An 18,707-nucleotide genomic window follows, 5' to 3' on the forward strand; every position below is an offset into this window, starting at 1 on the left:
AGAAGTTGTGTGGAACTATGAAAAAAATAAGCAAAATATACAAACTGGGTAGTCCATGCGCAAGATAAGCAACATCAAGGAGAGTATGAACTCAGGAGTGCCGTGGTCCCGTGGTTAGCGTGAGCAGCTGCGGAACGAGAGGTTCTTGGTTCAGGTCTTCCCTCGAGCGAAAAGTTTAATTTTTTATTTTCAGACAATTATCAAAGTTCAGGCACTCACACATAATCAACTTCGCTCTCCAAAATTCCAGGACATGTTCATATTTGCTTGGACATATGCAGGATTTGACAGTCTACACACGGAAAAATTTGAAAACGTTAAAAACATATGTTTTGACAGACTACAGGGAAATCTGTGCGACTGGGAAACTGTTCCATTCTTTGTTGCAGTTTATGTGTTTTCATCACTGTTTTGGGAGTGATTATCACATCCACAAGAAAACCTAAATCGGGCAAGGTAGAAGAATCCTTTTACACATTTGCCAAGTGTACAAGTTAGGTGGGTCGACAACGTATTCCTGTCATGTGACGCACATGCCGTCACCACTGTCGTATAGAATATATCAGACGTGTTTTCCTGTGGATGAATCGGATGAGCTATGACCTTGCGATCAAATGTTTACGGTTCCCATTGGAGAGGCACGTCCTTTCGTCTACTAATCGCACGGTATTGCGGTGCGGTCGCAAAACACAGACACTAAACTTATTACAGTGAACAGAGACGTCAATGAACGAAGCGACAGATCATAACTTTGCGAAAATAAAAAAAAAAAATTAACTTTTCACTCGAGGGAAGGCTTGAACCAAGGACCTCTCGTTCCGCAGCTGCTCTCCCTAACCACGGCACCACGAAACCACGGCGCTCGGGAGCATACACTCTCCTTGATGTTGCATATCTTGCGCATGGAATACTCAGTTTGTATATTTTGCTTATTTTTTTCATAGTTCCACACAACTTCTTACTGTTTTCTCGATTGATCTGTGTTCAGTTTTTCAAGGCCTATCCACTGTGCCAACTTATAACTAAATCTGAGGGGGGTGCGATGGAGAGGTTCCCTTGTTAGTAAGGTGAGCAGACGAAGCTTACTGTCATGGGAAAAGGCCGCCAACAATTGCTGGACATAAGTGCGAATGCTTCCACGGCCAGTATCAATCTGTACAAAATAGTTTTGGTCACGTCGTTTTGAAACTAAAACCACTGTCGAATGCGATGTTTCAACCATCTTTGCAGCAGCACTCTTCAGGGCGACTTAACTGCTAATTCCTGGAGGTCGCCTTCCTTACATACCGTCCTATTTCTGTTGTCACGTGGCAACCTACCTCACTTGCTTGAACCTCGTTGGAGGCAGGGTGGTAGTAGGGTGGGCTGTTGCCTGTGCCAATCGGTACTTTATAAACAGGGACAGCGTGTTTTTGCAGCAATCAATCGATGCCGCACGGCAGATCTCTTCTGATTGCTTATGTTGGTGTGTCCGTCTCACAAGAGACGCTGCATGCTGAACGCACGCTGCCCTTTGCGCTGGTATCGTGGTCTCATATCCTAAAGGATTTTATTCAAATTACTGAAAAGTTTAGTAGGTAGTCATTTGAGAAAAAGTAGACGTACGGTTCTTACGATATCTCAGATTACTCTGAACTGAAGCCTAAGGTCTACGTCAGGTGTCATAGAATTATGTTTACTACTAAGGAAGGAACTGTAGAACCCGGTCATTGGTTACGTTAACACTACTTTTTATTATCCGTTAATGATTTCATATGTCTTCAGACCCATCTGCGGAAGAAGCTCAGTTAGGACGCTACATAAAAATGTAGCACGTATAATATTTGTTAATACTGACATTTTGCTGCAGTTTCTCTCGCATTAATACACCATAACTGATAGTGTTCCATAACCCATTGAGGAAGAACTTACCATATTAACTGTTAGGACGAATATATTTCGAACTTTAGGATTTACGACAGTACTTTATGTTCATTTTGGGCAACGGCCTTGCCGCAGTGAACACACCGGTTCCCGTGAGATCACCGAAGTTAAGCGCTGTCGGGCGCGGTCGGCACTTGGATGGGTGACCATCCAGCCGCCATGCGCTGTTGGCATTTTTCGTGGTGCACTCAGCCTCGTGAAGCAAACTGAGGAGCTACTCGACCGAATCGTAGCGACTCCGGTCAAAGAAAAGCATCATATCGACCGGGAGAGCGGTGCGCTGGCCACACGCCCCTCCTAACCGCATCCTCAACTGAGGATGACACGGCGGTCGGATGGTCCCGATGGGCCGCTTGTGGCCTGAAGACGTAGTGCTTTATGTTCATATTAACATACTAGGCACGTCTGAGTAACGTATCAGCGATGTAATTCTTATTGGTCCTCCATTTTATGAATTCTGACTGTTTTACCAGTTACTACTCGATATTTTGTTACAAAACATCATTCTTGTCCTATTATATGGTGCATAATACGATTGATAGTAATTCGTATACATCTTACCTCCATTTAGCACAGATACTTGAACGTCTTAAGTGTGAAGAATAAACTGATTTAGTACATTAGCAGAAACATCACGTGCGTTAATACAAATTCTTTTTAATTAAGTTTATTTTTTTTTTAATTCGAGATAACATCTAGCAGCCCAGTATCGAGACTCCCTAATTTCACTTTATAAAAATTAAGTTTGGTTCAAATGGCTCTGAGCACTATGGGACTCAACTGCTGAGGTCATTAGTCCCCTAGAACTTAGAACTAGTTAAACCTAACTAACCTAAGGACATCACAAACATCCATGCCCGAGGCAGGATTCGAACCTGCGACCGTAGCGGTCTTGCGGTTCCAGACTGCAGCGCCTTTAACCGCACGGCCACTTCGGCCGGCAATTAAGTTTGGTCAAAGATGAAATCTGTGACTGACAAATACTTTACTTGGGAGTAAAACAGCAATCGAAAGTTAGCTTCATCCTTACCTTTTGCACTGCAGGCTACAAAACTGCTAGTAAACTCTTCCCGTGCCTCCGTGATCACTGTCGCAAAAGTACCTATAGGTAAAAGTACAGTTGGTGTCTGAGAAATATGCCTGTGATGGGTGAGACGGGGAGCGGGTAAACATTCTTTCCCCTCGCTCCCTGCTTCACCGCAGCTGCCATTTGCCTGTTATAAATGCCGTTACAAAAATATTACCTTACTATCAGACATCATTGTCAGTCTTATGTTTAACTGTTCGCCGTTCATGGTCTCCCAATTTCTTTCATTTTTTGTGTACGGCACCAGTTCCAAAGACAAGAAGTCTAGTTAAATATGCATGCACACATCACCTCCCCACTGCGACCAAGAAACGGACGAGAGAACCTTGTAACTTGGCCATACTAAAAATGAAAACGTTGTTTTGTAGGGCGGGCAACCACAGCCAAACCTCGACATTTTTTCAAAGAAATTCCGTACTGGCTGTTTGAATGGTTTTTATTAAATCTGCGACCGGTTTCGCAACACTTATCGGTGTATCCTCAGGCAGTATACGCTATTTATAACATAGTAACGTTTAAAGTTGCCCTGTAGCCACTCCCCACCATTCACGTCCAATATTGCCTGAAAAAGCACCGATAAATGGTGCGAAACCGGTCGCAGATTTAATAAAAGTCATTCATACAGCCAGTGCGGAATTTCTTTGAAAAAATGAAAACGTGCATGGTGATGAGAAATCTTATTTCAGTAGTCTCATACACAATACGAGTGTTAGTAAATTATTTCTACAGCAGCTACTGAAACCATGAACACACACGTAGATAGTTTGACAGATATTATTCTGGAAGTATCAATCCACTCAGTCGCTCGAATCTCTTCAAATCAGTCAAATTTACAATGTTGATGTAACTGCATTCAGGAAGACGATTTACAAGAAGGAATTTATCAAGGAAAACAAATATCTACAGGATATAATATGAAAATATCTTCTAGTAACTCTAAGTAAATCTAAGTGGATGGCGTTTTGTACGAATTATTGGCTCTGAGCACTATGGGACTTAACATCTATGGTCATCAGTCCCCTAGAACTTAGAACTACTTAAACCTAACTAACCTAAGGAAATCACACAACACCCAGTCATCACGAGGCAGAGAAAATCCCTGACCCCGCCGGGAATCGAACCCGGGAACCCGGGCGCGGGAAGCGAGAACGCTACCGCACGACCGCGAGCTGCGGACTAGGAATTATTCATGGAGAACTAATATAGTAGTTAATGAAAAACAATTGAACAAGCAATATATAAGTAGGTTGAATGTGCCATAGAGTAACAGTACGAAGAAGCTGTGTAGATTAAGATGAGCAGATTTGATAGTATCTGCAGAACAAATACGAGGGGCTTTCAATAAGTAGGCAAAACATTTTTTTTCTCGGCCAATTTCGGTTGAAAAAAATGCGGAATTTGTTATCGGACATCGTGGAACATTCCTGCTTCAGACCATATAGTTTCCTGAAGTTCCGATGGATGGAGGTGATATACACAGCCTTCAAAATGGCGTCTGTAACGGACATGCATTCCAAGCAGAGAACCGTCATGGAGTTACTTTTGGCGGATACCCGGAGAATCGCAGATTTTCACAGGCGCTTGTAGAATGTCTACGGAGACTTCGCACTTGGCAGTGAACAAAAGCACGGCGAGTCGTTGGCGAGGCGTCTGTCATCATCGCAACAAGGTCGCGCATACCAGTTCGATCTCCCACGTGCCGTCCTACCGCACGCAGCTGTGACTCCTGCAGCATTGGAACGTGCGGACAGTCTCATTTTAGGTGATAGATGGGTTACAATTAAATCCTTCGCTATGCAACTGGACGTCCCTGTCGGTAGTACTGACACACTCATCCACCATTCGGGATTCTCAAATGTGTGTTCTCACTGGGTTCCTAGCTAGGAAGTTAGAGTCCTTCCTCGGGCATGGGTGTGTGTGTCGTCCCTAGCGTACGTTATTTTAAGGTAGATTAAGTAGTTTAAGTAGTGTGTAAACTTAGGGACCGATTACCTCAGTAGTTTGGTCCCATAAGACCTTACCACAAATTTCTAATTTTTCTTCTACAGCTAAATATCCATTACGTAAGCAGGATGCTCAGCACTGGCGAGGAGAAAGTGGCAAGTACCATAATCTGATTTCCCAGAAACTTCGCTCAGTGGAAGAACAGCCAAACTAAGCTAGCACTTGTCTCGGCTTCTCTGCAGATACTCGAACGTTTCTGAGAAAGACCGTTAAAGTTTTCGACGTAATTTAGATACGTATTAGCGGGTGCTTAGTTCAGCCCAGCCGGTGGCGCAGCAGTTAGTACCGCGCCCTTACAGTTTTGCGTCCCATATCCGACTCCCGATTATTGTTTTTATTTATTTTACTTTATTTTTTCATTTATCAACCCAGGTTCGTATAAAGTTTTTATCAAGTTAGGGGATGCAAGGACTTTATATTAATTGTAAAATTAAAATTGGGTTTCACAATAAATGTCATACATTTATTATACGAGTAGAATATATGTGTGTTTGATACAATGTTTTTAAATTATCATATTCTTATATTTCATTCTTAATTCTCATATTTTATTCTTATGTTAATTCTTATGAAAGATTTGGTGCATTCTTTTGGGTGATAACGATCGTAGAAACATTCGAAATATAGAAATTCCGAAAAGCATGAGCATCGCTTGAAGGCATGTTTGACACAGCGGCATTTCTTCGTATGGATCTCACTCGAGGAAGAAATGTTAACACCGCTGAAGATTTCACGTGTTTCCAATAATTTCGTGTCAAACTTCGTATAGCGGTTCACTTTTCCCAAAACTGGCACTTGCAAGTAATTGTGGTTCAAGACACACAACAGGAATTTCACCCAAAAACAATTTCAAATATTTTTTCCATTCTTCTTTTCATTTTTTTTTTATTCATTCACCAAAACATACAATTAGTAGACAGGTAAGGGCAACGATATTTCAATATACACTGGAAAACATTCGTGTAGTAATCTTCTATATAAATGGGTAGGTAAATGAAAAACAAAACTAAAAATTATAATCTGTTTTCGAACACGGTGTGCAGAAGAATAAATGCGCGACGGTAGCTGCTGTGTCACCGATTCTGTCGCACTATTACTCGGTAAAAGGCACACAAAGTTCCTCGAAAAGTTTAAACGTCGTTTTCTCAGAAACGGTGAAGTATAAGCCGAGACACGAGTTCCACAGAACAAAGTTTCTGGAAAATCGCATTCTTTAAACCTACGTTTTAACTATTGCATTGAGAGAGGAACATGAGTTACTTTTACATTCATTTCAACTGTCTCTAAATAGCCAAGCGCGACTGAACGTGTTATCTATTTCCATCTTTCATGTCTTTAGTGCACTACAGGGGAGTCAAAATAAAATTTGCCCGTAAAATCGTAAAACGTATGGATTCATGGTCGTTATTAACTTCACTTAAAACTTCCAGGATGACTGGCCGTTGTCGATATGTAAAACTTTCCCCTAACGTTTCGTCTAGGCTGCAGAACGTATCCTCAGACGTGAACATATCGACCGTGGCCTGTCAGCCTGGAATTTTAAGTGAACTGACACGTAAAATATTTATAAGGATGGCACACAAATAACTTATGTTACTGAACGGGAGAAGTTCTCATCACAGGAAATGCTGGAAACCATGATTCTGAAGAATAGTCGGTTGTGCGTTTGCGCATGCTCTGATCCTCGAGTACTTCGCTGTGCCATTGTCTTTGAGTGAATGAGAGGAGCAGGCGTGTTTCGTGACAGTTTGAATGCAACATAAAATGGCACTCAGGACACAACAGCACACGTTCATCGTCGAGTGTTATGCGAAGCACAAACAGAGGATCTGTTTGCGCAAGAGTTTAACACCGAACTGCTTTCGCAAAATCTCCATCGAAGTCAGCAATGCAAAGCTTAGCTACAAAATAGTGCGTAATTGGCTCTGTAACGGATAAAAGCCTTAACTATCCGAAATGACTTCGAAAACCAGAAAAGGTTGCTCGAGTGAAAGAAGGACTGGAATAGAGTCCGACGAAATCTCAACGCCATTTAATTGTGTAGATGGGAATCAAGAGATCGTCGTGTCGAAGTATTACCGAAAAGAACCTGCATCTCCATCCATACAAATTTACTCTTATGCTTGAGTTAGGGAATGCAAACGAACTACCGCGTGCTGAGTTTTGACGGTGGTTTTTGAGTAAAGCGAAATTAGGACTTTTGGATCCCCAGTTTTTCATTTCTTCAGATGAGGCCTGGTACAGTCTACTAGGGCATGTGAACACACGGAACTTGCGCCCTATCTTTGAAGAGCCGTTGCATATCTCAAGTTTGGTGCGCATTGTCAGCCATGTCTCGAGAGCATGATGTGTCTGGCGAGAAGAAGACAATCGGCAGGGGCAGTGCAATTCCCTCGCCACCTCGATCGCCTGATTCCTCTGCCTGTGATTTTTACCTGTGGGTCAGATTGAAAGGTCAAGTGTATTTTATAATCCTCAACCACTGGAAGAGCTACATCAGGACAATTACAGTGCTACTGTTGGTATCCTTCAGGCAGAGTTGCTGCACGTGTCTCACAGTTTGATAAATAGAACACAGCGCTGCGTCGGCGTCAACGGTGAACGTTTCCATCGTCTTCTGTGATTTCCCTAGCGGGGGTCAATCTCGCGCCAGTCTTATTATACAGGGTGTTTCAAAAATGACCGGTATATTTGAAACGGCAATAAAAACTAAACGAGCAGCGATAGAAATACACCGTTTGTTGCAATATGCTTGGGACAACAGTACATTTTCAGGCGGACAAACTTTCGAAATTACAGTAGTTACAATTTTCAACAACAGATGGCGCTGCAAGTGATGTGAAAGATATAGAAGACAACGCAGTCTGTGGGTGCGCCATTCTGTACGTCGTCTTCCTGCTGTAAGCGTGTGCTGTTCACAACGTGCAAGTGTGCTGTAGACAACATGGTTTATTCCTTAGAACAGAGGATTTTTCTGGTGTTGGAATTCCACCGCCTAGAACACAGTGTTGTTGCAACAAGACGAAGTTTTCAACGGAGGTTTAATGTAACCAAAGGACCGAAAAGCGATACAATAAAGGATCTGTTTGAAAAATTTCAACGGACTGGGAACGTGACGGATGAACGTGCTGGAAAGGTAGGGCGACCGCGTACGGCAACCACAGAGGGCAACGCGCAGCTAGTGCAGCAGGTGATCCAACAGCGGCCTCGGGTTTCCGTTCGCCGTGTTGCAGCTGCGGTCCAAATGACGCCAACGTCCACGTATCGTCTCATGCGCCAGAGTTTACACCTCTATCCATACAAAATTCAAACGCGGCAACCCCTCAGCGCCGCTACCATTGCTGCACGAGAGACATTCGCTAACGATATAGTGCACAGGATTGATGACGGCGATATGCATGTGGGCAGCATTTGGTTTACTGACGAAGCTTATTTTTACCTGGACGGCTTCGTCAATAAACAGAACTGGCGCATATGGGGAACCGAAAAGCCCCATGTTGCAGTCCCATCGTCCCTGCATCCTCAAAAAGTACTGGTCTGGGCCGCCATTTCTTCCAAAGGAATCATTGGCCCATTTTTCAGATCCGAAACGATTACTGCATCACGCTATCTGGACATTCTTCGTGAATTTGTGGCGGTACAAACTGCCTTAGACGACACTGCGAACACCTCGTGGTTTATGCAAGATGGTGCCCGGCCACATCGCACGGCCGACGTCTTTAATTTCCTGAATGAATATTTCGATGATCGTGTGATTGCTTTGGGCTATCCGAAACATACAGGAGGCGGCGTGGATTGGCCTCCCTATTCACCAGACATGAACCCCTGTGACTTCTTTCTGTGGGGACACTTGAAAGACCAGGTGTACCGCCAGAATCCAGAAACAATTTGTGGTGTCACCGCTAGACACCACACTTGCTAGGTGGTAACTTAAATCGGCCGCGGTCCTGTAGTACATGTCGGACCCGCGTGTCGCCACTGTGTAATCGCAAACCTAGCGCCACCACATGGCAGGTCACAAGACACGGACTAGACCTCGCCCCAGTTTTACGGACTACATAGCTTGCGACCAGACGTACGAAGCTTTCCTCTCATTTGCCGAGAGACAGATTGAATAGCCTTCAGCTTAGTCCATAGCTACTACTTAGCAAGGCGCCATTTGTATCAGTGCTTATAGCGTACTAATATTCAAGAGAGATGTATTCCAAGGACTCAATAAAAGTTAAGTAACAAACCTATATGTACTTTTCCTCTTATTCATTAATAAGTCTCATGTTCCAGAACTTCAAGCCCGTCTGCGTTAGTTTAGCGTGCACCTAGCTACCTCATTGTGTCTATGCTTTCTGAAATAGACACAACACAATTGAACAGCTGAAGCAGTACATCTCATCTGCATGTGAAGCCATTCCGCCAGACACGTTGTCAAAGGTTTCGGGTAATTTCATTCAGAGACTACGCCGTATTATTGCTACGCATGCTGGATATGTGGAAAATATCGTACTATAGAGTTTCCCAGACCGCAGCGCCATCTGTTGTTGAAAATTGTAACTACTGTAATTTCGAAAGTTTGTCTGCCTGAAAATGTACTGTTGTCCCAAGCATATTGCAACAAACGGTGTATTTCTATCGCTGCTCGTTTAGTTTTTATTGCCGTTTCAAATATACCGGTCATTTTTGAAACACCCTGTATATACTATCCGGGTCAATTTAATTTTGTCCATCCTGTACCTGAGAATGAAGAATCACACTTCCAACAGGCTGGCGTCACCGACACGAAGAGCTCTTGGATTCCGAGGACAAGGGATACGGACGTGAAGTGCACTGTAGTTTTCGCGACTGATGGATTTACGTCAACGAGGAACTCCAAAGTGTGTCTTGCGCCCTAGAAGCTCACAGCACAGTCAGTGAGGTTTTGGGCAGAAATTGAAAGCTATGTGGATCTGATGCAGGAACCTCTTTGACAAAAGTGTCCCAAAGCTGATGTTACTCATTTTCAGCTAATGTGGAAACCAAATTCAACTGATATGCATATATAATTTTCGTATAAATTTTGCAGTATAATGTTTACAGGTCTCTTTTTTATGGAAATGTGTGCGTACAACTTTGTGACACAGTCTGTACTTCAAAAAGCTATTGCGAGGTTGCCAGCAGCACTGTGTGTAGTTTCGAGAAACTTTTGCTATAGCGCAAATTTTGAACTCTGGGTACAATGAACACCACACATTTTAATAAAAAAATCACATCATTATTCTGAGTGCTACCATTTACTATTTACATTGTCTTATAGGGAAAAAAGCGTTAGTTTCTAGAATACTGCTTAAAACAAAGTACATTGATACTGCAGTCCATATATTACTTTCAATCTCTTGTGCGTAAACATGGCTACACATTCCTGTACGTTTATTTACAAAGCTGCATACTAATATATTCTGGCGTAACGTATCGAGTGTTCACAGTCGCTATCGGAAGATTGTAAAAACTATCCTGACGCACAAACTCTTTCAAACGCCAAACAAAACATAACTAATAGCTATCTATTTTAAGAACCTAATTCACTTTTCTCTGCCTTTCATATTTATTCAAAGGTTTTCCTCTCGGCTGACTCATAATTTTAGGACTATTCTCAACAATCAACAATCAACAAACAACAACACCCGGATATGATGCGTGCTTCCTTGGAAGTGCTGTCGATGAATGTTTGAGCCGTCACGGTCGAGTCCCAACAGGCTGAGAAGATGACCTGCCGTTCTGCCGTTCTCGTGCAGCCTATACCCTCATGGACGGATGATGCGTGATCCGAGCAGACCGCCTCAACCTGTAGAAGATACAAGAAAGGAAGGGTAGCAGAGTTAGGACACCATCATTTACATGTCTAATCCAATAACGACACAACATCATGCGTTGTTCAAGCTTATCACTTTACTATTTTAAAGTAATATAATATCGTCTCAGGAAGAAACAGGTCATCAAATACAGCACATCCCGCTTTACTTATATTTTAGTAATTTATTTCTGTGGGTATCGCGTTCCTCGGTGGTTTCGTGTCAGGTGTGTTTAAGAGTAATTACCTCTTGTACCTGACTGTAATGTTTGCTTGCCTACTCCAGTGTCACATTTATGTTTTTGTTGTTGGTGGTGATGAGGAGGAAAGGAAGACGGTTACATTCGTTGTAGGCACATCAATTACTTCTCTCGAATAGCAGCTACGGGATGTGCGCCTTGACAACTTTTATTTAAAGGACGGATCACCTTAGTTTCACATGCCACCACTTAGTGAGACAATTTGGCGAAGGTTGGAATTTAATACAGAACATTGGCGTAAGGTCTGGTGACCGAATATTTTCGAAATCACTATTCTTCCCCTTTCTGGCAAAATATTGACATCGAACAATTTTGCTTATCAGGAGTTGAAATGGCTAAGGCGGAAATGGGACGCTACATTACGAGCGTATGTTACTAATGACTTTTTATCTGTTTTTAATGATAATTCTACAGGAAAACTTTAATACGAAACATTTACGTTCAAGAAACTACACATCTCACTGCACAAAGACGACATAGAATGAGCCAAACGTTGCTAGTTTCATCTTCAGTATACATCGTCCTACGATGAAAGTGACTCTCGTCGATACATCACGGAATTTCAAGGCAGGCACCCGGTTGGAAGACCGAGAAGCTTTCGTCATCGTCCTCTCCTAAATATTTCGTATATCTGATGCTCTGCAAATATGGAAGAAATCGAGGAAGATCCTTGTGCCTCAGGAATCGATAAAAACTGCACAAAAGGTTATTTATTCTCAATGAGCCTTGAACGATGACTGTATTTTCACAAATTTTAGTACTGAATTATTTTCGCGTGTCTTAAATTGCTAGCACACTGCAAAGATATTTTCTGTAACTAACTATCGATAATTACATAACTGTGTTTGGCTAGGTTCAGTAGGAGGTTTGCAAGATGCTCTTTGAAGAGCCGAATCACGCGAGGCAATTAGAGTCGAACGCGGCACGTGGCTTGTAGGAAGACTTGAGTTTTGAATGCACAAAGCATATAGCATATTCTAGTGTGTGGCTGGACTTGTGCACCCTCAGAAAGAGTATTCGCCTGCATCAAGATTTTAATTTAGTAGTTAGTTCATCTATTTTCCATGCAGTATGTCTTTAAAAATTTTTGTGAAGCCTAACTTTCAGGGCTTGTTTGATAGTATCCCTTTGATACCGTAAAATATGTTGCTTACAGTTCGCAGTTCTGTATCTGTGTCCGGTGGGGAGCAATCTGCGTTTCAGGAGTGCAGCTGACGCAAATCCTTGTAGCACCCAGAGGACTTGCATTTTTTTGCCCGGTTGACGCTTGGCAAAGTGTATCATCTGTCATCGGTGCACGACGCGTTACTGTACTGTAGTTATGCTCATCGATTCACTCAGACAGTGCAACATTCCATCATCGCTCCAGAAATGTGTCAGAACGGTTTAACGAACAACACGGTAACATAAAAGTGGTTCTCTGGTTCTCTCTCTCCGCTCCCCCGCCCCCCTCCCCACCCCCACCCGCCATCACACTCCTCCTCGCGCCGGCCCTCGAGCTTGTTTGCACTACTGAGCACATCTGCCAAGACACCGAGGCAAGACTTGAGCACCACGGAATCGGCACCGACCAGTTTGTGTGAATTGTAGGTGGATCGGTGTGGCTCCGTCCGCAGCTCGTGGTCGTGCGGTAGCGTTCGCGCTTGCCACGCCCGGGTTCGATTCCCGGCGGGGTCAGGGATTTTCTCTGCCTCGTGATGACTGGGTGTTGTGTGATGTCCTTAGGTTAGTTAGGTTTAAGTAGTTCTAAGTTCTAGGGGACTGATGACCATAGCTGTTAAGTCCCATAGTGCTCAGAGCCATTTGAACCATTTTTGGTATGGCTCCCCAACGCTTTCGTTGTCTCGTTGAGCCCATGAAACAGTGCGTCACTCCATCGTCCGCCGCAAATGAGGTGCCAACTAGTACTATGTATGTGTTTCTAATTCATTTCCTCAAGGATAACGTTTCTTGATCGTGAAAAAATAAAGTCACGCAATTCAATTTTCAAGTACGTGTTTGGAGTCCTGGTACACACTGAAAAACTACGCCCCACTGTATCGTAACGTAGCACACCGCAGGAAGGGCAAAAAAGAAAAAAAATGGTGCGTAAAATATTGTGCGGTAGTTCGTTTCCCGTATTTAACGCGAAAAGCATTGCAACGATCCATGCTTCTTTTGTGGAAGTTTACGATAAAAATGCACTTCAAATGACATAGTGGTTAGTTTCCGCAGACGCTTCCAGCGTGGCCAAACGACTTTCTGGTGATGGATAACCGGCGTATCACAATTGGTGTGATAACGTACATTGCGAAAATCACTCATGGTTCAGTTTTCAACTTGTTGCACGACACGATAGAGGTCGCCAGCCACTGGATTTCGCCATTGTTTACACCCATTCGGAAAGTCTTCCGCACTAGGTAACAACGGAAAGGTTCCCACTGTTTATCTCCAATCCAGCTGACCTGTTTAGCAAGGTGATCAAAATGGACAGGTTCTGCGTGTATCTGTCTGATCGCGAGGCTAAGAAGCAAACAAACGTGTGGATTCACCACTGCCGGGACAGCCGAAGACTCAACTATCATCATGCAAGGTGATGCTGAATGGAGTAAGTGTTGTGCTATCAGCGCACGGCCGTAAGGAGCAAACCATCACCGTCATCTCCTGACGAGTTTACTGTAGGCCGTCAGGGTGAAACGTCGCGGAAAGTTGTCCAATCTTTCACGACAACCTCCCGGCCAATTCAACACATGACACAGTCCTTTGCGCTGTCAATCGTCTCTCCGTCAGAATCTACTGACATGGCACACACTGACTCCTTCCTCGTTCCTCGGCGTGGTAGTGAATTTAACAAAGATAGCAATGTGATGTTCGAGGTCGGACATTCCATTTTGTATTGCGAGTTAATACATTATTGTTGCTTCTCTCACCCTAGCTTCCAAAGTCCGCTACCTTTCCAATGTTCCGCCTGAAAATTCCTCTCTGACACAGCTCTTCTCACTCCTTCTTCCAATGTTCTTTAGGAACATGCTCTTCTTCTATTAGTCGGAATCAACTCAGTCATTTCCTTGGGCCATTTATTCTCTTACAAACAACGTACAAGACCATACAGTTTCAATCGTTCTGCTTCGATTGTATACGTCATAGTGGTGCGCAGGCACACTCTCTTACGTATGTCTTCATTCTTAATTTTACCCACTGCGTGAGCCCACGCACGAATCATGATGTACTGAATAGAAATAGGGAGACAAGAAATTTGTGGCACCGTTTCAATGAAAGAATGGATCGGATGATAGGACACATTCCGAGACATCAAGGTATCAGTAATTTAGTATTGTGGGCAGTGTGGGCGGAAAAATAGTACACAGAGACCAAGAGATGAACAAAGTAATCGGATTCAGAAGGACATAGGTTGCAATAGTTGTACGGAGGTGAAGAGGCTTGCACAGGATAGAGTAGCGGCTACCCCGCGTGGTCTTGGCGCTTTGCCATAGTTCGCGCGGCTGCCCCCGTCGGAGGTTCGAGTCCCCCCTGGGGCATGGGTGTGTGTGTGTGTGTGTGTGTGTGTGTGTGTTGTCGTTAGTGTAAGTCAGTTTAAGTTAGATTAAGTAGCGTGTAAGCCTAGGGACCGATGACCTCAGCAGTTTGGTCCACAGGAACTTAGCAAATATTTTTCCCTGGAGAGGTGCAACAAAAAAATGGTTCAAATGGCTCTGAGCACTATGGGACTTAACATCTATGGTCAGCAGTCCCCTAGAACTTAGAACTACTTAAACCTAACTAACCTAAGGACATCACACAACACCCAGCCATCACGAGGCAGAGAAAATCCCTGACCCCGCCGGGAATCGAACCCGGGAACCCGGGCGTGGGAAGCGAGAACGCTACCGCACGACCACGAGATGCGGGCGGGAGAGAGGTGCAACAAACCTGTCTTCAGACTGAAGACCACAACACCAGCAATTCCTTCAGTTATTTATCATGCTTTTGCTCCTTGTGATGCTCTACTTTCTAAAATAGTTAAAATATCCTAATCTTCGTTTTTTATCTAACATGCATGCTCCAAAAAACTCGATTTAATTATTTGGTTCCTTGTCTACCTTGGCCAAGTTCGTTCTTAATTTCACTTTTCCTGCATTCTCTCTGTTAATTGTGATTCCTAAATATTTATAAGAGCCCACAAATCTTACTGCCCCGAAATCTCCTCCAGTAACTAAATATTCCGTTTCCTCTAAACTGATCAGTAAACCATATTTCTGATAATGAAATTACAATGAAATCCAGAGCTTTAGCTGCCTACAGGCGTTGATAAATATCAACGGGGACAGGGAAAATGTGTGCCCCGACAGGGACTCGAACTTGGGATCTCCTAGTCAATCTACCGATTCCCGTAAGATCATTGGCCGGTAAGTATTATTTATATTCTTCGAGAGCTGCAAGGCCACCGATGGTATCTGTTCTTTCGGACATGTCTCAAAGAACAGATACCATCTACATATAGATAATGCTTACCCGCCACTGATCTTCTTCAGTGCAGATGCACTCACATTGCTCAAACTCTTACGGGAATTGGTAGATTGACTTTCGCGAGTAATGAGTATAGTGGGCAGGGGGACTACAAATGCAGTGTGTGGACAGTAAGTTGGGGATGTGTGCCAGAGAGAAATCCCTGCAGTCACACTATCCTCTGTGTCCTTGGTGGCTCAGACGGATAGAGCATCTGCCATGTAAGCAGGAGATCCTGGGTTCGAATTCCGGTCAGGGCACACATTTTCAACTGTCCCCGTTGATATTTAACAACGCCTGCAGGCAGCTAAAGGTCTGGATTTCATTGTAATTTCATTCTTCGAGAGCTGTAAGATCACCAGTGGTATCTGTTCTTTCTGATATTCTCTGTTCAAGTTTCTAATCACGTAGTGCGTGTCATCCTCTGCAAAAATGACTTGATCATCAGCAGAATGCAAGGAGAAGAGCTTATTATTGATAGATACACCCATCTGCTGAATAGCCCAAATTCATAATTTAAAAATTAAGGTCTCGGCCAATTCACCTTTGGTGAGAATGTGTAGTACTGAGCCGCGCAGGATTAGCCGAGCTGTCTTGGGCGCTGCAGTCATGGACTGTGCAGCTGGTCCCGGCGGAGGTTCGAGTCCTCCCTCGGGCATGGGTGTGTGTGTTTGTCTTAGGATAATTTAGGTTAAGTAGTGTGTAAGCTTAGGGACTGATGACCTTAGCAGTTAAGTCCCATAAGATTTCACACACATTTGAACATTTTTGTGTAGTACTGAAGGCTGATTATATAGAGAAAATTAATGCCTTAGGCAGTTCCCCTTATTATGGACTGTATTTTATTTTCCAGATTTTATGTCTTATTGGGACGCTGCAGCTAGCAGAAGTAATTTGCTGCATTAACCAGCATCGCACCATACATCACTGACTGAGTAGCTTTTCCTCAGGCAGGCATTGGTAAAGGATATACCATACGCCACAGTAGTGGGTCAGTGGAATGAGGAGATGGAAGCAAGCAATAAAAAAGAATCTTGCCTGACGATCTATAGAATGGGTATCCTCCAATATTCAGGCCGGAAATATAAGATTTTTCTTTAATAAATATTAATTATTAAGATTCACCTTTGGTGTAACAAATGCTAGGAGGAGCCTAACTGTCGTTAAAGCATTGATACTACAATTTTACTACGCAGTAAATCCGTTAAATCTGGAAATCTGGAAACAAAAGAAATAGCTACGAAGTTTTACGAAGTATGCATGAGGTTCATGTTGCTTGCAAATCTCGTCAGTTCTCTGTACTAAAGTTCTTAAGCATGCTCTCGATTTTTGCTAATTTTTTGATGAATTGTTTCAATTATTTAATTGTAAACTGTTTTATGTTTTTCATTGAGAAATGCACCATAATGGCATCCAGGGATTTATTTCAAATTAGTCTTTACCCCATGGCTTCATCTGCATATGTGTATGCTGCATATAATGCACACTTCTCTTCCTCCCCCACTCTTGGTCTATCTCCTCCTCCACGCTCTCTGCCCATCACCTCCTCACCTCCCTGTCAGTTCACCTGCTCCTCACATACCATCTACCCATCTCTTTGTCCACACTCTGTACCTATCTTCTTCTTCTCGTTTCAACCTATGTCATGGTCCGTCCCCTTCCTCTGCCTAAGCCTCATTCCGCACCTTCTGTCCTCTCCTCCTCCCTTCTCTCTGCACATCACATCCCTCCCTCTCCCTGTCCATCACGTCCTGCCCTCACCCACTCAGTCTCTCGTTCCACCTTCTGCTCTGTCCATCTCAACCTTCCCCCAGGAATCCCTACCCACTCATGCAGCCTCCGCAAAAGAGGACAATAAAGCAGGCTGATACTATTCCCATAACACACCTTTCATGCAGCACAGTCAGTGTGTCAAGAGCCTGAAAACTGTTTTTTGTCCATAATATATGGGCTGCCACGCTAAGCAGAACGATAAAGCAGGCTGATACTACTCCAACACAACATACCTGACACGCAGGGTAGTGTACATGTCGGGAGCTGGAAAACGGTTTCTTGCTAAGCAGGTCGATAAGGCAGCTCAATACTATTTCCATACAACTCACCTGCCGTGCAGTGCAGGCTACACACCATGGGCTACAGAAGGGGGAGCTAGGAGGTTATAAACCCCACAGAGCTGATATTTGTGAGACTTGCTTTTTCTGCGCCAAATTCGGCAGAGCCTCAACATGCATAAGTGCACACTGCTTTATACAGGTTGTTTCACAATTCGTTTTACACACTTCTAGAAGTTGTAGAGGAGACATGCTAGATCAGTTTTTACATACGATCCCCCTGCCAGAAACGTCATCCAACGACGCTACACAGCATCAAAGTTATAGGCGCCGGCACCTGTAAGTGTATCTATATATACAGGGCGATTCCGTGATGAAGTTACAAACTTTCTAGGATGATGGAGAAGGATAAATGTGTCAATTTGAGGTAAAGATCTCTGTAGCGAAAACGAAAGAGTCGGAAGTTATAAGCGAAAACTATTCCAATATCTCTGACAGTGGAATAGATGTACTGGTACCGTTGTTTCTGAGATTGTAGGATAGGTAACTATCAAAGTTGGTAGTATGGGCCAAAACAAGGAAAAAAGTTCCTAGTAAACATGGGCTCTAAAATGCATACCTTAAGAGCGGTAGTATGGGCCAAAACAAGGAAAAAAGTTCCTAGTAAACATGGGCTCTAAAATGCATACCTTAAGAGCGGTAGTATGGGCCAAAACAAGGAAAAAAGTTCCTAGTAAACATGGGCTCTAAAATGCATATCTTAAGAGCTATGAGCACTTGTTCAATACAGAAAATGTGTTTTGCAGTAGCAAAGATGAACAACTGCTCATAGCTCCTCAGGTATGCATTTATAGCCTTTTATAAGCCCTCGTCGCTAGTTTTGTAAAGGCCTTGTCGTTACTGCTGTGAAGGTCGAGTTGCCACTACTGTTACGGTAGGCCGCCGAGTTTGTGAGTTCGTGAAACGGCTTCTGATGCAGTACACTGCTAAGATAATTTCTCCCTGCCACTATTACACAGCTATGCTCCAGGGCCAGGTAACAGGATAGGGGAACGAAGGTTCTACAACACTCCAAC

At 43.5% G+C, this 18,707-nt stretch overlaps 1 protein-coding gene across 1 annotated transcript in view; it reads right to left on the reverse strand.

Annotated features, from left to right (window-relative positions):
* Positions 1–9,705: 9,705 nt before the first annotated feature.
* Positions 9,706–18,707, reverse strand: part of LOC126203833 (transient receptor potential channel pyrexia-like) — a 281,000-nt gene continuing 271,998 nt past the window's right edge. The window contains exon 14 of the mRNA XM_049938202.1: positions 9,706–10,829. Coding sequence (XP_049794159.1) covers positions 10,781–10,829 — 49 coding nt within the window. The 3' untranslated portion in view covers positions 9,706–10,780. The remainder of the gene's footprint in view (positions 10,830–18,707) is intronic.

This window comes from Schistocerca nitens, chromosome 9, assembly GCF_023898315.1.
Source record: "Schistocerca nitens isolate TAMUIC-IGC-003100 chromosome 9, iqSchNite1.1, whole genome shotgun sequence".
NCBI classification, from domain to species: Eukaryota; Metazoa; Arthropoda; class Insecta; order Orthoptera; family Acrididae; genus Schistocerca; species Schistocerca nitens.